Below are 25,217 nucleotides of genomic sequence, written 5' to 3'. Positions count from 1 at the left end.
CCCACATAATTAGGCATGATAAAGATGATTATGAGAAGTCCTTATTTTAGAGAACAAAGAAGAGAGCGGCTAGGAATTCTTTATTGTATCAGCAGTAAAAAGGAAGGAATCAGCTGTACTGGTCCAACTATTATCTGTGGTAAAAGTGTCAGTGATTTGAAATGGTTGTCTAATACTAATTGGAAGTTGAATGATTTTATGATAACTGGAAGGGATTAAAAGCAAAGTTATTAAGAATAAAAATTAACAAGGCACCAGGAGCATATAGAATCTGTCCATTTTTGTTGAAGGAAGCAGCAAATGATTTAAGCAAACCTTTACTGTTATAATGAGAGCACTCTTAGATTCAGGTGAAGTCTCTCATATTGGAAATGTGCAATATGCCTCCTTCGGGGCGAAATGAGAACTACAGACTTTTTTGCTAGGGAAGACTGTGGAGTACAGGAACTCCACGACTTATGTAATACTCAACTTATGGAAATTGAACTTTACATAAGTTTTTCCTGGCCTGTACAAACGTAAAAAAATCATGGAAACATATTTTGCATCTCATAGGAATAAATGGAGGTATTGTGAAAATATCCCAATAACACATTGGGTTTTTTTTGCAATTCGTTCCAAGTCTTTGGAAGTTGAAAATTTTGCTATATTGCTAAGCTATTTATCTCTCTAAAAGGTCATATTTATGATGGAAATTGCACTACCCTTTAATTGTTATCATACGTTCCCATTATAAGAATCAATTTTGAATGTCTTTGTGATATTTTTCTAAAGCACATTTATGGAGGTCACAACCACAAAAAACAATTTGCACTTTCCGGTTTATTGGGCTTTTCTGTTCGTGCACCTAATTATAAATGGGTAGTAAACTCGACCTTATTGTATTTGCGATAATACCGATAACTGCAGTTGTGTGGGTTTTTATGCTATTATGGTGAAATGTGTTCAACTTTACTGAAATCTTCGTTGCCTCTGTAGCCAGGTGGGCAGGAGCAACAGTGCGTAGCACACGCTTCTTGATTAGACTGGGGTTCGAGCCCATGACCACCAAATACAGAGGATGCGGAAAGGTCAGGGAATGACCACCGCATATCCCCGGAGCAATATGGCCTTAGTTGCTAATGCTCCTAAAAACCAAATAACAACAACTGAAATCTTCAATCATAAAAAAAAATTTTCGGAAATTTCTCTTCATTCCTATTTACTTATTACAATGATGATGAAGGGAAAGCAACCAACGAAAACTGCAAGTGCTGGCAGTGCCAGGAAACGAAACAAAATTGATTTAGAAATGGAAGTGAAAATGATTAAGAAGTACGAAGCAGGATAAAGTTTGTCATCTATTGGAAGGGAATCAGGTCCTGCTGCTTCAATAGTGAAAAAATAACATGTCAAAGGATCAATGCACTTAAGATCAACAGTGATCACAAAACAGCGTTCAGGTGCTATATCGAAGATTAGCATTAGCATTAGTAGAGGCATTTGATGCAAGAAAGCAAACTTATACAGCATCAGCCAAAAAAAAAAAACCCCACTTCCACTTCACCCCTCTGTTCGTTCAAAATACCTGTCCAGCTGAACCTTAAACTTATTTAGGCTATCAACCTCCACCACAAGGGATGGAAGTCTGTTCCACCAACCAACCACCCGCTGGCTAAAGGCAAATTTCCGCACGTCTATCCTACATCTGTCTTTCCTCAATTTGAATTTATGCCCTCTCAGGTGATTATTCTTAGCGAGAGGAAGAATCCCATCAGCATTGAGCATGCTTAAACCATTCAAGGCTTTAAACACCTCTATCAGATCACCTGGCTGGTGCCTAGTCTCCAGACACTGTAATTTGCAAAACTTAAGCCTTTCTTCGTAAGAGCACCCCTTTGTTCCATTCACTAATCTTGTTGCCCTTCTCTGTACTCGTTCCAGCAGCTCTACATCCTTCTTGAAATGAGGCCTCCAGACCTGTATACAGTACTCTAGGTGTGGCCTGACCATTGCCTTATACAATGGAATAATCACCTCCTTATCCCTGCTGGAAAAATTTCTGTATATCATTGACAATACTCCATGAGCTACTCTTGCGCCCATCTGCACTGCTCAGAGAACTTCATATCTGCCTGCACAACCACCCCCAAGTCCCTTTCATTCTCTACCACTGTCAGTGTAGTACCACAGAGTTGATACGTTCCTCTGGGGTTGCTGTTTCCCATGTGTAGTACTTTACATTTGTCAATGTTAAACTTCATTTGCCACCTCTCAGCCCATCTGCTCAACCTTTCCAGATCCTGTTGCAGCAGCATAGTGTCAGTAGTGTCCTTGACAACCCTGCCAACCTTTGTATCGTCTGCAAACTTGGACATTAAGCTTGATATACCATCATCAATATCATTTATAAATACAGAAAACAATAATGGACCCAACACTGAGCCCTGAGGAACTCTACTAATAACATTAGTCCACGATGAGCAGTGTCCATTGATTACCACTCTCTGTCTTCTCCCCCTCAACCACCCCTTTATCCACAGCAGCAATTTGCCTCCAATGTCACACTGCTCCAATTTGTGTAGCAGTCTTCCATGTGCAACAGTATCAAAAACCTTTCTAAGATCCAAGTATATAATATCAAAGTTATTCCCTGCATCCAGTTCTTTTGTGACTGCATCATAGTATCCAATCAAGTTGGTCAGGCAAGACTTCCCCTTAACAAAACCATGCTGTGTCTGAGCTATAACTGAAGTCTTGTCTAAATGATCCTGCAGTGCTTCTTTAACCAGTGCCTCCATTAATTTTCCTGGAACAGAAGTTAAGCTCACAGGTCTATAATTACTTGTGTCAGCCTTTGATCCTCCTTTGTGAATTGGGGTCACATTTGCACATTTCCAGTCTATGGGTACCTCCCCAGAGTCCAAGGAAGCTCTCATAATTATGGCTAAGGGTTTGCTTACTTCCTTTGCTGCCTCCTTTAATATAACTGGATAGATCCCATCCACCCCGGGTGCCTTTCTTGTGTTTATCTTCAACAGTTTCTCCTCCACTTTACTTCCAGTTATTTCAAGATTCTGTAGCTTACTGCTAGAGTTGAATACACCTCTGGCATTCCTCTTGCTGAATAACTCCTGTGAATGTCGATGCAAAATATTCATTTAGTTTGTTAGCTACCTGAGCAGGATCATCAACAGTTGACCCATCAATATCAAGTGGACCAATCTGATTCATCCCCTTCCTTCTAGAGTTTACATAAGTAAAGAACTCTTTGCTGTTTTTCTTTGCATCCCTTGCCAAGGATTTCTCGTAATCTGCCTTCGCCTGCCTAACCTCCTTTGTAACTTGGTTGCATATCAACTTGTGTCTATCATAGGCTTCTGTGTCATGTGTTAATTTGTAAGTATTCCATGCATTTTTCTTCTCTGCCATATGCCTCATTAGTTCATCTGACATCCATTTAGGCCTAAACCTTGAACAATATTTCTTAGTTGGTATGTAAAGCCTAGTAGCTTCTAAGATAAGTTCCTTGAATGCTTCCCATTTTGAATTTGCTGTTGGTAACATCATCAGTTGGTCCCACTGTATAGAATTTAAATACCGTCTCAGTCCATCGTAGTCGCCTTTACGGAAGCAATAACCCTTCCCTTTTCCCCTAATGGTAGTTACCTCTTTGAGTAAATCCCACTTCAGCACACTGTGATCACTGCCACCTAGTGGTTCATTTATCTGCAGATTCTTAATGCATGAAGAATCACTGCTGATAATCAAATCAAGAGTATTACTCCCTCTAGTTGCCTCCCGAACATGCTGATGTAGAAAACAGTCATCCAATAAATCCACAAAAGCCCTGCTAGTGTGTGAGTAACCAGCTCCCAAATTCCAGTCAATATCTGGGAAATTAAAATCTCCCATTATAAGACTCTCTGATTTACTGGCATACTCATCAGAGTCATTAGGCCTATAGCACACTCCTACTCTCAATTTTGATCTCCCAATGCTTATGTCACACCAAACTGACTCAACACTGCACTGTCCAAGATGGAACAGCTGTTATTAATATGGATCGAAAATCAGATTCAGAAGCGAGTGCCCGAGTCTAATGACCATTCAAGCAAAAGCAACAAGTATTTATAAAGATATTAAGGATAAGTACGGCGAACCCCAACCCAAGTTTGTGGCAAGCAATGGATGGTTTAATGGGTTCAAGCATCGCGCTGGTTTCCACAACATTAAAGTATGCAATGAAGTTGCCGATTCTGCAGCTGCAGACAAATTTTGTAATGTGTGGGAAAAAATTATTGATGGAGACAGCTATTCAACGCAACAAATTTTTAACGTTGACAAGACAAGACAAGACTGCTCTGTATTGGAAAAAAATTCCGGATTAAACATACATTGCCAAAGAGGAAAACAATGCCAGGTTTCAAGGCATCAAAAGATAGGGCCACACTCTTGCTTGGGGCTAATGCAGCGAAACCACTGCTTGTGTCCCATTCTGGAAATCCTTGTGCATTTAAGGCCATCAATAAAGCCACCCTACCCGTGCATTTCTGATCGAAACAGAGAGCATGGATAACAATATCTCTCTTTGAGGATTGGTTTAAATGCTGCTTCATTCCTGAGGTTGAAAAATATTGTAAAGACAATGATGTTCCTTTCAAGATTTTGCTTCTGTTAGATAATGCTCCTGGACATCTTACACATCTAGATGATTTCAATTTGAACGTGAGAGTCATATTTCTACCACCAAACACGACTTCACTCATCCAGCCTATGAATCAGGGTGTTATTTCAAATTTAAAAGTATACTATTTATGCACAACATTTGCTCAGGCATTGTCTGCAGTAGATGGTGAGAAAAATTTTACTTTAAGAGACTTTTGGAAATCTTACAATATTTACCACAACATCTTAAACATTAATAAGGCCTGGGCAGAAATTACTAAAAGTTGTTTAAATGGCACAGGGAAGAAAATATGCCCATGGCACATAAAAAGTTTTGAAGGATTTGAAAAAGACGAATCATATGAAGCGGTTACAGATAAGATTGTAAAGGATGCAGAACTACTTCAGTTGGAGGTTGATGCCAAAGTCGTGGAGGAGTTAATAGAGGAAGAAGAGAAGGAATTATCTAACGAACAACTTATTGACCTGCAGGCAGTGATAGTGAAAGAAGAAAAATTTGTGAGATGGCAATGGCATTTCGTGAAATTGCATCAGCAATTGCTGTTGTTGTTATTTGGTTTTTAGGAGCATTAGCAACTAAGGCCATATTGCTCCGGAAATATGCGGTGGTCATTCCCTGACCTTTCCGCATCCTCCGTATTTGGTGGCTCGCGGGCTCGAACCCGGTCTAATCAAGAAGCATGTGCTACGCACTGCTGCTCCTGCCCACCTGGCTACGGAGGTGCGCCGCATCGGCAATGGCGAGGTTTGAGATCCTGACAGCGAACGGTTCTTAAAAGTTAACAGAGGGGTGAATGATATGCTTGCTTGCTACAAAGAAATTTACAATGAAAAGAAAAAAGCCACCTCCGGTCATCCATTAATATGTTCTTTTGTAAGGTTGAGCAGCTTCTAAAAAGTTGAGCGTAAAGTTGAGTTCGGCAGCTGAGAGCTTGATGGGGCCTCCATTGTAATTCCTTCGAGGGCATCTACACTACTCTTGCTGTAGAAAAGACATCTCATAAACACTGATCAGAAAGCTGAGTTGGCACCTAATTTCCTCACAGTCTCTGCACACACACACACACACAAAGACATCCTCCTTGAATAGATCATCTCCTGTTCTGGACAGGTCCGCAAACCTTTCACATTTTGCGCATTTTTTTAGACTGCGATGCATTGGAGAATTGCCCCCTTCGGTTCTCCCCCAAACCACAACACTGGCTAATCTGTAAGCGTTGCTTTGCTGCTCTAGTCTGGGTCATGATTCCGTTTAAGTACAATTTAATGGATAATAAAATTTAATAACCTTAATAAATTTTACTGATTAATTGATAATACTATACTATACTAAGCTAACAGATTTGTAATACAGTGCTACGTGTTTCACTACCTAGTTTTACGTTAAATCTTATGCTATCTAGTTCGTGATATACGTTATAGCGTATAACAATGGTGGCAAGTTACGAACACTAAATCTACGGACACCAAATATTAACTTTCAAAATCGCTATCTAAATTCAAAAGAAACCAAGGAGCTTGATTAGAACTATAAGCTACTTACAGAAAATAATTTAATATAACAATTAAGTCAATAAAATGGCTAAATATAATTAAAAACTTAGCGTTTGCCAGAGCTACAAAATCTTGTCCAACACATGGATACCCTTACTGATACTAAATAATAACCTACAAAATCTCTGTCTAAGTTCAAAATAGACTAAGTTTCATAACTAGGAATATAAAGCTACTTCTGAAAAATAAATTAATATGCCAATTTAAGTCAATAAAATGGCAAAAATTTAAGAAAAACTTCTCTATTAGCTGGAGCTGTTTTCTGTTCCTCAAAGTGAAATCCCACCTGAAGGGTGGGTCACCATTTTGATAGCATTTCAGAGTCCAAAACCAGCATCATGAGGGAGTTAAATAGGGTTCCACAAGTTCAGTTCTACAGACATGTCGAGAAGCTATGTGACCGTGCAGAGAGGTTCATTGAGTTACAAGGGATGTACTTTGAAGATTAAATGGTAATACATTTTTTCCTTGAGATTTAAATCTTTTTATGAATGTAGTCCTAAAACTTTTCAGATACACACACACACACACACACACACACACCATGCAGGGTAAGTGTTCAAAATTTCCTTTTGATTTGTTAATTAAAAATCAGTCTTTCTTTTAAGTGTGTTATATAAGTTTGGATTTTATTATACTTGCTTTTATTTAACACTCTCTCTTAATGAAATTTGTATAGGGAAATAGTAAAAATCTGTTTTTGAGATAAAGGTATATTTGAGGAGAAGCCCAATCTCATTATTAAGTACACTTAATAATATTAATCATTGCCTGTGTGGCCAGCCTGCAGTTTTGATACCACCATATAAAATTTTTAGATGTCATAAGTGCTGGAATAATGTAAGCTATGGACATCTCTACATAATAGCCACGAGAGCCAAGAATAGCATTGTATTAGGACATAAATACAAATAAAAAAGAGTAAACTTGATGTGACCTTCACTTAATGAAAAAAATTAGATAGTATGAATCAGAGCTGTAATACTCAATATGTTCTACGTTGATTATTTTACTAATATTAATGAAAAAAAAACAAAAACAGAATTATAGATAATCTAGTAGACATCACTAGTGAACTGGAATGGATATTTTGTGTTGTGCCTCATAGTAAATTAAGTGATTTAAGAAAGATGGTGCTATTGTGAGTGCTAAAAAAAAATAATTGTTAGTGGTTGTCACCACTTACAACAATGTTTTCTTGTGTAATGTTGGGGAAACTAAGTTTGCTACGTATGACATCAACCTCACTGTTGAGACACCTTCACCACAAATTGCTTTGGCTTTACACTACTCAAAATAAAATGCACTGCTGCAGTGGAGAAGTATACTGCTGTTTTATATAAAATATTTGCCACTGCTCGGCTTCAAGTTTCAAATCTGTTTGAAGTCTCATCGGTGATTAGGTAGGCAACGTTGAAGACCTTAGCAAACCAATGATGACAAGTATCAACGATATGAGATGCAAGAGTGTGTGCAAAAATAAAATTAAAATAAAAAAACTAAGTACAGTAAACCCCCGCTATTCGCGGTATCTGTATTCGCGGTTTCGCGTATTCGCGGTCGCTGATTTAAACCTAAAAAAATGTGAATTTTAAAGCGCCGGAACATTTTCCGCCATGAAAAAAACATGGGCGTGGCTAAAATCATTTTGCCCAGTCCACAGAGTAGTACAGTCAGTCGTCTTATAACACGTGTTTACACTACACTAATTCAATCTTACACAATTTAGGGGAACGATATTGTATATAACACGAACTGAATTCGCATATGCACGATTCGCCTTTGTGTTTACAAGAAATGGCAGTCGAACGCGGAATCACCCCAACTGAACACAACACGATAGAAATGAAGAGAAGATTCTGAAAATGTATTTATTTTTTTATAGCAGTGAAGGGGAAACACATTTCACCATAATAACTTAAAAACCAACACAATTACAGCTATCGGTATTATCGCAAATGCAATCAGATAGAGTTCACTACCAGTTTATAACAGATTCCACTAGCAGGAACGCAACTGGAAATTGTTTTTATTGTTTTATGGTAGTAACCCCCAGAAATGTAAAATGTGAGCTAGTGAGGTGTTAATAGAGTTGTCTCTGCCTTTATGGTGTTGTTTATTCGTTTTGCTACACGCTCACAGCTTTATGTGTATCAAGTGTGCCTCCTCATTTTGTAATTGTGCTTTATTCTCTAAAAATGAGTAAAAATAACTTAAAAGGTGTAAAAAGGAAGTGTCCTGCGCTCAATGGGTGGGGGGTGACAAAATCGTGAGCGCGGATGTTTCAAGCTAATCCTTGTTCAGTATGTGTAATGCGCTTGTCATAGAAGGTTTCATCTCTTGCTTTTAATTGATACGTTTACAAAAGTGAAAAATCTACCATTTTGCAGTGTGTTGATGTAAACAGACTTTTTCGAGCGTGTTAAAGTTAAAAGAAAGTGATTTTATTGTGGACAAGTTCTTTTCTAATCCTACAAAAATATGGCCGCGAATAAAAAGGGAACTGTGAAAAGATCAAAGAAGGTGATGACATTAGCGAGTAAAATTGAATTGTTAGACAAAATTTCTAATAGTGAAAGTGTCTCCTCAGTGGCAAAACATTATAAAATCAATGAGTCAACGGTACGATCAATCAAGAAATCGGAAGAAAAAATCCGCCGTAGTGTCCGTGAAAACGCGCTAATTGCATCAAAAATTTGCTCTATAACTCGTGATGTGAAATTAGAAAAAATGGAAAAGGCTTTAAATCTGTGGATAGAAGACCGAACTCAAAATAAAATTCCGTTAAGTTCACTTATCATTCGTGAAAAGGCAAAACACCTTTATCAACACTACACTTTAGTGAAACTGGTGATAGCACTCGCGGATAAGTTTTTTAGCCAGCAAAGGCTGGTTTGAAAGATTTAAAAATCGATATGGTTATTTTTCGCCCAGCAACCCATGTTCTTGATATGTTTTTGAAAGGTTTCTTTAAAATGTCTAATAAATATGTACAGTATTACATTTAATAAATTGTTTCTTATTTTCATTTCGATACCTTATGCTTTTTTTTTTTTATGTACTTACTCTCTACGTTTGTCTATGTACATAGTCATATTATGTAGGTAAATACACATAATACGTACAGACAAAATTTTAGACTAATTTTTGTTATATATTTCATACTTTGGAACGGAACCCTTTTATTACCATGGGTGCCATAACTCAGTATTCGCGTTTTCAGTATTTGCGGAATTTCTCAGGAACGTAACCCCCGCGAATAGCGGGGGTTTACTGTACTGAACTTAATTTGCTCAATAGTATGTAAGAAAAAAACGGCTTTAGCCACCATTTCAGATAATGTTTTTTAGCAGCTTGTAGATTTGCAAATGCCAGTGCTTGCAAATCACTTAATTTACTAAATTTTATTTTTGTGCACACCCCTTTGTATCTCACATATTATGGATACTTCTTCTCTTGGTTGCTAAGGCCTTCACATTGCCTACCCACTCATAATGAGACTCCAAACAGAGTCGAAACTCGAGTTTCAGTAGACATTGTCAACTTGGATTTAAATGGAAGTTGTGAGTTGTGAACTTGGCTACATTAATTTCAAAAGAGTTGAAACTTGAGTCTGGACAGTGGCAAACACTTTTTCAATAGAACAGCAGTATACATTTCTCCACTGGAGCAGTGTGTTTCATTTAAAGCAGTACAATACCAAGGAAACTGGTGATGACAGTATCTCCACAATATGAGATCAGTGCACTATGTAACAAACTTAGTTTACACACTGCTATATATGCAAAATGGCCTTGGCTGCCACTTACAATAATGTTTTATAGCACTCATAATACTGACTTTTGCCAATCACTTAATTTTATTTTTGTGCACCCTCTTGCATGTTGTTGATACTTCTTGTCACTGGGTTGCTAAAGTCTTTACATTGTCTTCCTTTTCACCAATGAGACCACAAACACAGTTAAAACTTTATTCTTGGCAGTGAAAAATACTTTAAATAAAACAGCAATATAGTCCTCTATTGGAGAAGCTCATTTTATTTAGAGTAGGGCATGTTATAGTTGTTGTATGCATTATTGTTAAATAGCTGAATTTGAAACAAACCAAAGTTTGTAAATAGGGCTTCATTATACATCTCATAATGAAATCCTTAACAATGAATTGCCTTCATCTTATACTTCAAATGTGTAATGCTCTTTCATTAGAGGAGTCTGCTGTTACTTATTCTCATTTGAGCACCATTAACATGACAAGACAGCATCATTTCTAGGCTACTTGCCTCTACTCAGTGGTTGTTAGCTGTTTTGTTTTGGGTACCCATCTACCCACTGGGGAGAGGCTAAAAAGCATTGCCTGGGTGGTGGTACTCAACTGAGAATAAGTAAAAGTAGTTTAATCTCAGTGGCAGGAATATCGTGTAGTCTTATGGTCAAAGATGCATTAAAAATCACCTTGAGAAATATAATATCCTAAATTGATCACAACTTAGCTTTGTAAAGGGACAGTCTTGTTTGAGTAACTTATATAAATTTCTACAATCACACATTAGTTAGATGTAAAAAATAATTTTAACATTATATACTTTAGCAATGCATTTGATACAGATCCACATGGGATCCATATCAGATGTTGCTATACAGGCTGGAGTCTACTGTGGTCAAGAGCAAGATTCTGAGGTGGATTGAAGGATGGCTGAAGGACAGGAGGTAGATGGATGTTTTGAAGGACCACTCTTCAGAGTGGACTAAGGTTATAAGCAGAGCCCCTCAAGGATCAGAGCTAAAGTTGCTCATTTTGATCTTCTTCATTGATACAGATGAGGGAATAAAGGTATGATGTTAAAATTTGAAGTTAATGTAAAGGTCAGGAGGGGCAGTTAGTGATTCAAGTCAGGCTGAGCTAAAGAAGTTCAGCCTGACTGGCTTCACAGAATTCTGTAGTGCTGGAAGAGCTTTGCTTTTTCTAGCAGTTTATTTGCTTTGTTGCTGCAATACTTTACAGCAAATGTGGGTATACTCTGCAGATTGTTATTTTTTCAGTGGAGTTTTCTTTATGAATTATTCAAAGTTTTTCATCCTACAACTTGCAGATTGGCCTGTAAACTTATAAATACCATAAGACCTGGCACTCTTTGACCAGAGTAACGAATGCACCAAAAACTCCCATAACAACTAATCAGAGGTATATATTTTCACTTCTGTTTGAGTTAAACTTTGTTTTTTTTTTAAATTAAATTTATAATATGCATTGATGATACCAACAGGATCTGGCACACATTGACCAGAGTAATGAATGGACCAAAAACCCCATAAGAACCAAACAGATATATATATTTTCACTTCTATTAGAGTTAAACCTTGTTAAACTTATTATTTTTAAATTTAATTTATAATATGCATTGTATAAAATAACTCTGTTACATTTTTTTTTCCCTCCTAGATAAAAGCTACACCATTTCAAGCCATACTTCAGTATCTATATACAGGTAATCATAAGTATGTTAACTGGTACTGGGGCTGTTCAAAAAAAGTAATAAGACTGTAAATAAAACTACTTATTTAAAAGAGAGAAATGGCAAAACAGCAAAGTACATATATTGATAGCATTGTTCTGTCTCATGATAATGCATCTTTTGTTGGTATCATCAATTATAAGTAAACACTAGTGGTGTAGGCATGTTGAATTTATTTGAGGGAAGCTACAAAACATTCTGTACAATGCAAGAAGCCTTGACTGAAAGCATATGCTAGTATTTTCAGTTTACATAAATCATTTTCCAAAGGCAGGGAAACAGCTGCTGTCCCGTTTGATGTTCAGCAGCTGTTTCCAAAGGCAGGGAAACAGCTGCTGAACATCAAATGGGACAATCCTTAGCCTACTGACCCACAGCTACTGATTTTATTTGCACAGCTGTTTCATTAGATGTATGTGCAGTATTGAAGATTGGCTTAGAAATGAAATGAATGTGCAAACATTGGGTTCTCTGGTTGTTAATACTTGATCAAAGAAGTACCATGTCACCTCTTTCATGGGCGCCTCCATAGCCAGGTGGGCAGGAGCAGCAGTGCGTAGCACACGCTTCTTGATTAGACCAGAGTTTGAGCCCGTGACCACCAAATATGGAGGATGCGGAAAGGTCAAGGAATGACCACTGCATATCCCCGGAGCAATATGGCCTTAGTTGCTAATGCTCCTAAAAACCAAATAACAAACAAACAAACCTCTTTGATCTTCTTGATACTCTTCAAAAGCCACTTCAAAAAATGGATTTTAAAGAACTCTCCAATGTATTTTTACATATAATCATTACTATTGACAAATTATGGTTGTTTCATTACAACTTTCATTATTTATAATGAAAGTTGTAATGATTACTTTAACAGCCAATGGAAAAAATCAGTTCTGCAATCCACAAAAAAAAAAAAAAAACTGAAACAAAGAGTGCCATAAAGGTAATGATAATCTGTTTTAGCCATTAGTCATCTTGTACCAACGTGCAATGTCACAACATTCCACATCAATGGACTATGCTTAAGATTCAGTGGACATTCTTTTCTTCATGATAATGCACTGCTGAGTCTGAGTTTCTTTATATAGAATTGGAAATGATTTTAAATAAACTTCTTGCATGGAAGAATTAAGAGATATGGGTGCAGTTGTGGCTTCTCTCTTGTGGGGAGTGAGTCTTTTTGAAACTCCTAATATCTGATTTTGATAATTATTTCTGTACTATCAAAAAAATGTATGAGGGTGGGCTATAAAGTAATGCCCATTATTGCAAGGATTACTTTAATGATTTAAACTTAAGCACAGAGTATTCACAACTAATTAAGAACAAAATTATCTTAATTCTTTATATTACTCATCTCTTAATGCTGTATTGATGAAATTATTTTAATTAATTAGTCTTAATTGTCTGTACAATAATGTCAGAAGTGTAATCAATAAAATGAGTGAATTTGAATTGCTGGTTAGGACAGGTAACGCTGATATAATATGGTTTATGGAAATGTGGTGCCACCTGGAAATAGGGGATGATGTGTTTCAGTATGTTATGTACAGTAAACCCCCACTATTCGCGGTATCTGTATTCGCGGTTTCGCGTATTCGCGATCGCTGATTTAATATAAAATGAAACCTAAAAAAATGTGAATTTTAAAGCGCCGTGAATATTATCCGCCATAAAAAACATGGGCGTGGCTACAATTATCTTTCCCCGTCAAAACAGCGCTCAGTGGGTGGGGGGAGAGGGGTGACAAAATCGCGAGCGTGGATGTTTCTCGCTAATCCTTGTTCAGTATGTGTTATGCGCTTGCAATGGAAGTTTTTATCGTTTGCTTTTAATTTATATGCTTATAAATTAAATAAATTTATCAATTTATAAATTGATATGCTTACAAAAGTGATAAATCTACCGTTTTGCAGTGTAAAACAGACTTTTTCGAGTGTGTTAACGGACGAAAGTGACTTGATTATGGACAAGTTCTTTCTAACCCGTACAAAAATATGGCCATGAATAACAAAAGAAATGTGAAAAGATCAAAGAAGGTGATGACATTAGCGAATAAAATTGAGTTATTAGACAAAATTTCTAATGGTCAAAGCGTCTCCTCAGTGGCAAAACATTATAAAATCAATGAGTCATCGTTACGATCAATCAAAAAATCGGAAAAAAAAATCCGCCGTAGTGTCCGTGAAAACGCGCTAATTGCTTCAAAAATTTGCTCTGTAACTCGTGATGTTAAATTAGGAAATATGGAAAAGGCTTTAAATCTGTGGATAGAAGACCGAACTCAAAATAAAATTCCGTTAAGTTCACTCATCATTCGTGAAAAGGCAAAACTCCTTTATCAACACTTTAGCGAAACTGGTGATAGCTCTGGCGGGATAAGTTTTTTAGCCAGCAAAGGTGCTGGTTTGAAAGATTTGTTTGAAATTTCTAATAAATATTACATTTAATATTAAATTGTTTCTTATTTTCATTTCGATGCCATATGCTTGCATTTCACTACTGTCTATGTACATAGTCATATTATGAAGGTACATATAACACATACATAGACAAAATTTTAGACTAGTTTTTCTTATATATTTCATACTTTGGAACGGAACCCCTTTATTACTATGGGAGCCATAACTCAGTATTCGCGTTTTCGGTATTCGCGACATTTCTCAGGAACGTAACCCCCGCGAATAGCGGGGGTTTACTGTACAATGTATTTAGGGAGGATAGGGCAGATAGAAGGGGTGATGGGATCATGCTCCTTATTAAAAGCATGTGCGGGACAAAATTTTTAAATCAACTAGATGAGTGTTATTTGTACCAAAGTGTCAGGGAAAAGAATATCTTAGACCTCATCATAACCCATCAACCAGATGACATAATAGGGCTGACAGTACAGGAACCAGTAGCAGGAAGTGATTACGGAGTTCTGTGGTGGACGATGAAAAGAGAGAGAGAGAGAGAGAGAGAGAGAGAGAGAGAGAGAGGTAGCAATAGTTAAAAGCAAAGGAATTGGTTATAATTTCAGAAAAGGAAATTATGATGACTTAAGATGCTACTTGGCCTCTATTAACTGGATAGATATCTCACAGAAAGCAAATACAATTGAATTATGATATACCTTTAAAACATTAATCACAGAAGCCTTGAATGCATATATACCATTAAAAAAATACTCCATGAGGAGGCTTCCAAGTTGGATGAATAATGAAGTTGCCAAGTTACTTGAGCAGAAAAAGATGGCATGGAAAAGTTACAGAGCAGTAAACAGTACTGAAGTCTATAACAGCTACAAAGAGATCTGTAATAGGGCCACAGAAAAGGTTAGGCTGCAAGAGCAGATTATAAGAAATTGCTAGCAAAGAGTGGGGATAAGGAATGCTTCACATATATAAAGCAAAGAAGAGAAGGACATATCAGATCAGACCCTTATGTAATGGACATTGGATAGTATTAGATACCCCAGCTGATGCTGCCGATGAACTCTGTTGCATTGATATTTACAGGTGAAAAATCCTTTATGTCAGTGAGAAATTATGGGAATGAAGTTGAAAAATATGTAATTAATGATATTGAACTTTCACATAATTGTTTAATGAAAAAACTTTCCAGCCTACAGGCAAGTTGGGATTGTGGCATATGCCCTATAATTTTAAGGGAGGTGGCAAGTGGGTGCACTGAACCATTAAGGCTAATTATGAGAGCATCACTGGACTCAGGAGAGAGAGAGAGAGAGAGAGAGAGAGAGAGAGAGAGAGAGAGAGAGAGAGAGAGAGAGAGAGAGAGAGATTCTGTTGGATTGGAAAATTGCCAATTTATCTCCAGTACATGAGGGCAGTTTTAAGAGTGTAGTGGGAAATTACCAACCGGTCAGTCTAACTTCAGTAGCAGTAGGGAAAATCATGGAGGCAATGAACAAGGGTGGAATTCAAGATCATTTAGATAGAAATAGAATTCTAAAGGATATGCAGCATGGTTTTGTAAAGGGAAAATCATATTTAACAAATCTGGTTAGCTATTTTTACAGGGTCACTCATCAGCTGGATGTAGGGAATAATTTCAACATTGTTTATTTAGATTTCAGTAAGGCATTTGACTCAGTCTCACATGAGCAGTTACTTTATAAGCTGGAACAGGTTGAAATCACAGGGAAAATCCTTAGATGGATAGTAGGATGGCTTCGAGGCAGGAAGAAGAGGGTTGTGATAAATGGTTATTCCTCAGATTGGGTTAATGTAAGAAGTGGGGTTTCCTAAGGATCAGTGTTGGGACCAGTGTTGTTTTTAATTTTCTTAAATGGCATTGATGAAGGGATAGAAAGCATGTGTCTAAATTTTCAGATGATGTAAAGATTGGTAGAGTAGTTAATGACCACCGCTAAGCAGATCTTTTTCAGAGTGACCTAGATAGACCTAGGCAGGGCTAGATTTACACATAAGCTATAACAAGCTACAGCTTATGGCCTCATGTTACAAGGGGCCTCACACCACATTAAAAATTCTTTTTTAATATCGTCACAGTGAACCAGTGAAGGGCCTCATACATGTTATAGCTTAGAGTCACAAAAAGTTTAAATCCGGCTCTGAACCTAGGGATGGTCAGAAAAGGGGCAGCTATGCTTTAATCCTGCAAAGTGCAAGATCCTACACCTGGGGAATAGTAACCCCAGAATAACTTATATACTTGGTAGAGTTGAACTAAAGTCATTAGTGCAAGAAAGGGACTTGAGAGTTACGATACAGTCAGACATGAAGTTCCTTGAGCATTGTAGACAGGTTGCAAGGAAGGCCCATGGAAGTCCTATCAATGATTTATCGAACAGTTGCTAGTAGAGATAAGGATGTTATAATCCATAATGCCCTTATATAAGGCTGGTTGTGGGTTGCACAGTTTGGAAACTAGGCACCTTAGATGAGACTTGATTGAGGTGTTTAAGGCTCTGAGAGGCAAAAGTAAAATGAATGAGGATGAAATTTTCACAGTTATAAATGATTCTAGAACTAGGGTGTCATAGATTCAAGTTATGGGGGAGATGTTTAGACTGGATTGCAGAAAGTTTTATTTTACCCAGAGAGTTATAAATTACTGGAATAAATTACTTACAGTGAGTGGTAGAGGCTGACAGTTTTGGGAAATTCAAATTTCAGCTGGATTGTTACCTACAGGAGGATGGAAGTGCATAGTTGTCTGTTTCCTTTTCTTTTATTATTTATTATTATTATTATTATTATTTTACTTTTTCTTTTTGGCTAGTGTGCATAAGCTTAAGCTTCCTTACACCATATGGCCGTTACTAATACTATTATTTACAAAAAAAAAAAAAAAAAAATATATATATATATATATATATATATATATATATGAAAAGGATAATGCTTTTCTTTAAAGCATTGCCCTTTTATTTAAAATTTTGATTTGCCTCACAGCTGATACTTTTAATGCACAGAACTTTTAATGCACAACCGTTAATTTATTTCACAACTGGAACCACCTAATTTCATATACTGAATTCTGCTAGTATTCTTCCATTCTGTGTTTGGAATAAATAGCTGCTTCTCATTAATTCTTTCACTATTGCTTTGCAATGGATATAAACAATATTCACTGTCTTCCAGTCAACTGATCTCACATTCTTGTTTGGGGCTAATGCTCTAACACTATGAAGTTAAATTACCTTTTGATGATCAAGTTGCAATTAATAAAAGAGTGTTATTAATAAATTATAGGTTTTTAATTGCTACTATATGATCTAAAAGGTATTAAAGCTTTCCTTTTTTGGTTGATATGTTTTTGCCATCATTGCTGTATTGCTTACCGCTTTTCCTGCTAATGCTACTGCTTAGTTTCAGATCTAACTGACCAGATTATATTTATCTAATTAATAATTTAGATTTTAAATATTTTAAGCTAATACGAGTTCTACATTACGATTGATAGCAGTAACAACTTTAATTTTTCTTATCTCTTGTTTTTACTGTAAATAATATTTATATCACATGCAACAAAATTCTCACCAATTTTGCTGTAGCTTTCTTCCAGTATGTGTCACTAGCACCATTTTCTGTGGTCAGCTCTAACAGTCTTGTTTCTTGAATCACTATGTGATTCAAATAACAAGTGCACTATGTGATTCACTAGAAATTCACTAATGCACTAGAAAACATAATGTACAAAAAAATAATAATAATAAATAACTAATAATAAATTACTTTCAAAGTTATTAAAATTATCCTTTATGGATAACTTTGATTATCAGGTAATCTGATAATCTTCAGGATTCGATTAATTTTTACTCTTAAATTATACTGGTCAAATGTAAATTGTTTTGTAATAAAATGAGTAAATTTTGACTAATATTAATGTGCAAAATATGATTATGACAGTTAAAATGGATTATTAGCTCTAGTTTTGATAGTACTATATCCATCCCAGGGGCTCACATCTTGTGAGTATGGGCTTTGCACACTTAGGGTCCTGAGCTGGATATCATCATTCTTCTCTTTCTTGGTGATTCCTCCTTCTAACTTGGGGAATTTTTTTTGGCTGGTGCAGCATAAGCCTCAGGCTTCCTTGCACCATATCGCTAATAATAATAATAATAATAATAATACATGTCACTTTCAGTGTGTTTCTGATTGATTTTTGGGGAAATTTGGCCTTGAGGTCCAGTTTGTTTGTCAATGTAGCCATCCATGCATGAATATTTCCTGTATAGACACAGCAGTCTCTCTGAGCCAGGCATCAGCATACTACACTTGTTGTTTTCAACTAAGCAAAAACTTAGAATTTTGCATGCCACATAAAGTGTGTGAATAGTGCATATAATTTTTGTTATATGTGTGGTGAAGTGACATTTGCATCACAGAAGTGTGTCATTACTAATAATAATAATAAAAGCATACAACTGTTATTTGACTGCAAGGTTGGTAACCAAGACAAAAGCTGGGTGCTTCATATTTACTGCAATACTTATGCTTCTAATCTCAGCGGCTGGTTAATGCACAAAGGCCACTCAATGCCTTTTGCTGTGCGTATGATATGGAGAGAGCCTTCAGATCATTCTGAATGTTCTCCTCCATGACAGAACCTTCAGAGAGCCTATCCACATATACCATCTGCTATTTGACTGATACACCATGGAGAAGGACTTCCGTTCATGAGCTACCAGCTGAATGTGCTGTAGAATCTAATGAAGAGTCAGGTGATGACCGAGGTAAATCACCTGAACTCTCCACATCAACAGATCCTGATTTTTATTTACAATTTCCCCTGGCGCCTCCGTAGCCAGGTGGGAAGGAGCTGCAGTGCGTAGCACATGCTTCTTGATTAGACCGGGGTTCAAGCCCGTCACCACCAAATACGGAAGATGCAGAAAGGTCAGGGAATGACCACCGCATATTCCTGGAGCAATATGGCCTTAGTTGCTAATGCTCCTAAAAAAAAAAAAAGCAACATAACTAACAATTTCCCCTCTGAAGAGCCACACAAAATTATGCAAAATGAATTAAATGATCTTATCAGAGATCTTGATTTACCAAAAAATAAGGCAGAACTTTTAGGTTCAAGACTGCAATAGTGAAATCTCCTTCAAGATAATGTAAACCAGTTTTTTTAAAACAGAAAATAACGTTGCCTGCACTGACATCAATGCTTTAATGGACTCACTTAATATAGACCACAATCGTCAAGACTGGAGACTCTTCATCGATTCTTCTAAATTAAGTTTAAAAGCAGTGCTACTATATAATGGCAACAAACTATCATAAATTCCAATAGGCCAAGGAGAGGACAATTCCTATGAAAGAATCATATGATAAAGAATCATGAAGCTTCTTATTGAATCCATGAACTCACAAGGAGTACCAATGGCAGATTTGTGGTGAGACAGACTTATACACTGGGTTGCCACTTTATTAGGTACACCTACCTAATAGTGTGTTGAGCCTCCTTTAGCCTTCAAAACAGCCTGAATTCATCTAGGCATGGATTGAACAAGAGGCTGAAAACGTTGTAGGAATAGAGTACCATGCAGACGTGAGTGTATCACGCAGTTCCTTGAGATTCGATGGAGATGTAGGCCTGCAGCAAACAGCACTTTCCAGCTCATCACAAAGATGTTCAATAGGATTGAGTAGACTGAGCAGGCCACTGCAGCAAATAAAAGTCATTTTCATGTTTCTGGAACCATTCCATAGTGATTCGGGCTTTGTGCCCCAGTGCATTATCCTACTGGAAGTAACCATCTGACTCAGGATAAACTGTCAACACGAACAGATGCACTTGGTCAGCAATGATGTTTAGGAATGATGTGGCATTCAGACGTGAATCTATGGGTATCAATGGACCCAACATATGCCAAGAAAACATTCCCCACGCCATAACACTGCCCCACCACCTTGCACAGTAGAGGTCAGACATGACGGGTCAATGGATTCATGTTGTTTTCGCCAAATTCTGAGCCCTCCATCAACATGATGCACCAGGAATTTCGACTTGTCAGACCAAGCAATTGTTTTCCAATCCTTGATAGTCCAGTGCTGGTGTTGCTTTGCCCACAGGAGGCGTTCTCTCTTGTTCTTCATTGATAACAAAGGTACGCGATGTGACCATTGGCTGTTGTGGCCCATTCATGAGAAAGTGCAACTAGTGGTCTGTTGTGATATCTTGTTCTGCGTACCAAGGTTGTATTCTGACATGATGTGCGACATTCTGGCTAGTCTGTTTGCTTGCACAATTCTAGCCGTCCTCCTCTGACCTCTCTCATCAACAAGCGATTTTCTTCGACAGGAGTGCCATTGAGAGGATGTTTTCTGTTCGTTACACCATTCTCGACACACCCTTGAAACTGTGGTACGTGAAAAGTTCAAGAGAACTGCTTTTTCAGAGATATTTTGTCCAGCACGTCGCACCTACTACCATGCCACTTTTGAAGTCTGTTAGATCACACTTTTCCCCATTCTTGCTACGGTTTGTATGCTTAACTGATATGAGAAAGGTTGTTTCTGCTGCATTTAGCATTAGCATTAGTAGAGGCATATGATGCAAGAAAGCAAGCTTACGCAGCATCAGCCAAAAAAAAAAAAAAAAAAAAAAAAAAACATTTCCATTTCACCCCTCCATTTATTCGAAATACCTGTCCAGTTGAGCCTTAAATTTATTTAGGCTATCAACTTCCACAACAAAGGATGGAAGTCTGTTCCACCAACCAACTACGCGCTGGCTAAAGGCAAATTTCTGCACATCTATCCTACATCTGTCTTTCCTCAATTTGAATTTATGCCCTCTCAGGTGATAATTCTGAGCAAGAGGAAGAATCCCATCAGCATTGAGCATGCACAAACCATTCAAGGCTTTATACACCTCAGTCAGATCACTTTGCGGGTGCCTAGTCTCCAGACACTGTAATTTGCAAAATTTAAGCCTTTTTTCATAAGAGCAACCCTTTGTTTCATTCACTAATCTTGTTGCCCTTCTCTGTACTCATACCAACAGCTCTACGTCCTTCTTCAAATCAGGCCTCCAGACCTGTATACAGTACTCAACCTGTGGCCTGACCATTGCCTTATACAAGGCGATAATCACCTCACCTCCTTATCCCTGCTAGAAAAATTCCTGGATATCATTGACAAGACATTATGAGCTACTCTTGCAGGCCGTCTGCACTGCTCAGAAAACTTCATATCTGCCTGCACAATTACCCCAGGTCCTTTTCGTTGTCTACCACTGTCAGTGTAGTATCACAGAATTGATACGTCACTTTGGGGTTACTGCTTCCCATATGTAGTACTTTACATTTGTCAAGGTTAAACTTCATTTGCCACCTGTCAGCCCATCTGCTCAACTTTTCTAGATCCTTTGAAGCAACATACTGTTATTAGTGTCCTTAACAACCCTGCCAACCTTCGTATCATCTGCAAACTTGGACATTAAGCTTGATATACCATCATCAATATCATTTATAAATACAGAAAAGAACAATGGACCCAATACTGAACCCTGAGGGACTCCACTAATAACATTAGCCTATGATGAGCAGTGTCCATTGATTACCACTCTCTGTCTTCTGCCACTCAACCATCCTTTTATCCATAGCAGCAATTTGCCTCCAATGCCACACTGCTCCAATTTGTGCAGCAGTCTTCCATGTGCAACAGTATCAAAAGCCTTTCTAAGGTCCAAATATATGATATCAAAGTTATTCCCTGCATCCAGTTCCTTTGTGACCACATCATACTTTGACCAGATCTGTCATGATTATGAGAAAGTGGCCTGGGATGCTTTCAAACTTGTAGCAACAAACGTTTTAGAAACAACAAAGCAGCACTATAAACAGCTTGTGCAATCACCATACCATAAATTAAGCTGCAACATGTCATTAGAAATACCTTTTTCACTCCCATTTGGATTTTTTTACTTGAAAACTGTGGCACATTATGTGATGAGCATAGCAAGAGATTCCATCAGGACATTTCAGCAATGGAGAAGTGATACCAAGGCAAATGGAACTCTGCAACTAGCTGGCTATTGCTGGTCTGTGACAAGAGATACTCCAGATTTGGAGTACAAACGACAGACGAAGAAGAAGCGTAAAATGTGAATCAAGTGATTTTATCTATTTTGCTGGTCATTGTGAATTGGTAACTAAAATTGTGTCAATTATTATTTTAACTGTTTTGTAAAGTTTTCATAATATAATGTGTTTTTAAAACAGTATGGTAGATGTTCTAAATTTATTTATATATTGTTTTAGACTTACTTCGTATATTTTTTTTTTATTATTATTATTATTATATATAATAATAATAATAAAAAAAATTATTTCCAAATTTGATTAAACTGCCTTTCAGGTTACTGATAACTCAGTAAATAATCTAAAGGGTAGTTGTTAATAAATAATAAAAAGAAATTATTTCCCAACTTAATGAACCTGCTCTTCAAGTTACTGATAACTCAGTATGTTAGCTAAAGGGCAGTTTGTTAATAAGATAATCTGATAAATTACTATTCAGTATTAATTTCAATTCACCCTTGAATAATCTCTTTGCAAGACACAACTTGAAGCTTAGTTAAATTAGGCCCCAAGTGGCACGTTACATGTCGGCACAATGTCTGAAGTAATGGATAACTGAACTGTACACCTGCATGTGTCATGCTGTCGTTTCAGTTTTCTGCAGCAAAAAAGATATCAGAATTGAATCATATCTTTCCCAAAGCTCATATTTGAGACTTTGCTACTTTTGGCTCCTTTCATAATTGGAGAAAGATCTTGGAGGAGATCTTTCTTCAATTATGACAAAGGCCTCCAAGAAAGAACTTCTGGGGGGGGGTCAATTTTCATTGACTGAGAAATATATAAAGGCTTTAGAAGTGAAATTATAGATGTTGCTGAAGAATCATTTGAAGAGTGGATCATCTGTTTTCAATCATGGGTCCGGCTTAGCATAAGTTTCTTGCATTCTGGGGTGGATACTTTGAAAAGGAATATGTCTAAGTGATTAATTATACCACGGTGCTATAATTAAACCTTTTTTATTACTTGTTTTGAATAGCCTTTGCTGTTTCTTTAAACATAATTTTTTTTTATAGTTCTTTTTTTGGAGACTCATATCAAATGAAATCTATCAATTATTGATATTTCTTTTATTTACTGCTGATAATGATAAACTCTTTTCCTAACACACAAAAAAAAGAAGCAAATGCTTAGTTGAATGTGTTTTTTACATAGACAATAACCAATTTGTTCCTGTTATTTTTATTAAAAGTTTAGTATGTTTTCTTAACCTAGAAGTAGTCATGCCCCTTTTTGTAATAAACAAAGTCGTGCAGAACCTGACAGTCACCAACTTTGTTTTTTGTTTCCGGAAAAAGTAATTCTTTTTTATTTTTAAATTTTACTTGTGATGTGTTATTATTGCTTCTTTTCTTAATGGATTGCAGTACCTTATTTTATGTAATTTTTTAACTTGAATAAAAAGTTTAAATATTTAAATGTGCTGTTTTTTTACACATAAAAAAAATATATATATATATTAATTCTGCTGAAATTGAAAAAAACAAAGTTACAGTCATAAAATATAAACATAAAACTAACAGCTGCTTCCATTTTCCAGTTCAAAGAACTGTTAAAAGTGCAAAATTTAAAACTTACATTTGCATATGTGCCCTGTTTGTCCCCCCCCTGCGGACGCCCGTGCATGAAAGTACCTGTAGAAAAGGCATGCAGCAGAAACAGTACGTCTATGAGACAGCGAGTGGAGAGACTCTTTTAGAGATGAGTCATTAAGTAACCTAACTGCCCTCTTCTGAAAGGATTCTAGAAGCCTGAGAGAGGTTTTGGGGACACCGCCCCAGTTGTGGGAACAATATTCCATGGTAGGGCGGATTTGCAATTTGTACAGAGGGAATAGCTGTTTGGAAGAAAAGTAATGCCCAAAAGAGATATATCATCTTGCCTAGAAATCAGTGTGTCACCAAAGATAAGCATAGAAGCAGAAGAATCTTTTTGCAAGGTATAAGACAGGACTGAGTTTTAGAAGGATTGAAATCAACTAAGTTGTCTTTGGCCCACTGGAGAATTATCTGGAGATTGGCATTTAAGGAATTAGTATTGAATATTTGAGAAGTTGAAGCTGATTGAGCAGGGCAAAGTTTCTCAAAATGGAAAGTGGAATGCAATGTACTATCATCGGCAAAATTATGGATAGGATTTCCAGTCAATGGAAGAAGATCATTAATATACAAGAGGAAAAGAGTGGGGGAAAGAATTGAACCTTGTGGAACACCAGCATTAGTGGGCAAGTTAGAAGACAGAGCCATCTACCATCACCCTCAGTGAGCGATCAGAGAGAAAACTGGATAACCAATTACAAAAAAACAGTTGCAAACCATAAGATGGAAGCTTACTTAGAAGACCTGTTGCCAAACACGAGCCTTTGAGATATCAAGATCAACTGATTGTGTTTCACCGAACTTTTCCATTGAATTTGTTCATAAATGGGTAACATAAGCCAGAATATCACCAGTTGATTGACAATGATGGAATCCATACTGGTGATCATTGATCAGACAGAAGGTTTCTAGGTAGTTTAAGAGATGGCGGTTAATTGATTTCTCCATTACTTTAGAAAGGCGCCTCCGTAGCCAGGTGGGAAGGAGCAGCAGTGCATAGCACACGCTCCTTGATTAGATCGGGGTTCGAGCCCGATACGGAGGATGCGGAAAGGTCAGGGAATGACCACTGCATATTCCCGGAGCAATATGGCCTTAGTTGTTAATGCTCCTAAAAACCAAATAACAAACTAACAACAAACATCCATTACTTTAGAAAGAGCAAAAGTAATTGCAATGGGACAATAATTGGATGGGAGGGATTTGTCACCCTTTTTAGGAACTGACTGGATATGAACAAATTTCCAAGCATAAGGAAAAACACCTTTGGAATAAGAAAGTGAAAAAAAGGTGGCAAAGAATAGGAGTAAGTTCAGGAGCACAG

The 25,217-nt window shown here is 37.0% G+C and overlaps 1 protein-coding gene across 2 annotated transcripts in view; it reads left to right on the top strand.

Annotated features, from left to right (window-relative positions):
* LOC150091210 (ankyrin repeat and BTB/POZ domain-containing protein 1-like) overlaps positions 1 to 25,217 on the top strand; it is a 309,182-nt gene that overhangs the window by 142,115 nt on the left and 141,850 nt on the right. For both annotated transcript variants that reach the window (XM_090382805.1, XM_090382813.1), the window contains one exon: positions 11,662 to 11,707. In XM_090382805.1, the coding sequence (XP_090238931.1) occupies positions 11,662 to 11,707 (46 nt within the window). The remainder of the gene's footprint in view (positions 1 to 11,661; positions 11,708 to 25,217) is intronic.

Source organism: Mastigoproctus giganteus, chromosome 1, assembly GCF_048544385.1.
Source record: "Mastigoproctus giganteus isolate SK-2022 chromosome 1, ASM4854438v1, whole genome shotgun sequence".
NCBI lineage: Eukaryota > Metazoa > Arthropoda > Arachnida > Uropygi > Thelyphonidae > Mastigoproctus > Mastigoproctus giganteus.
Note: the sequence above shows the minus strand (reverse complement) of the source record. Positions and strands in the feature narration are given on the sequence as shown.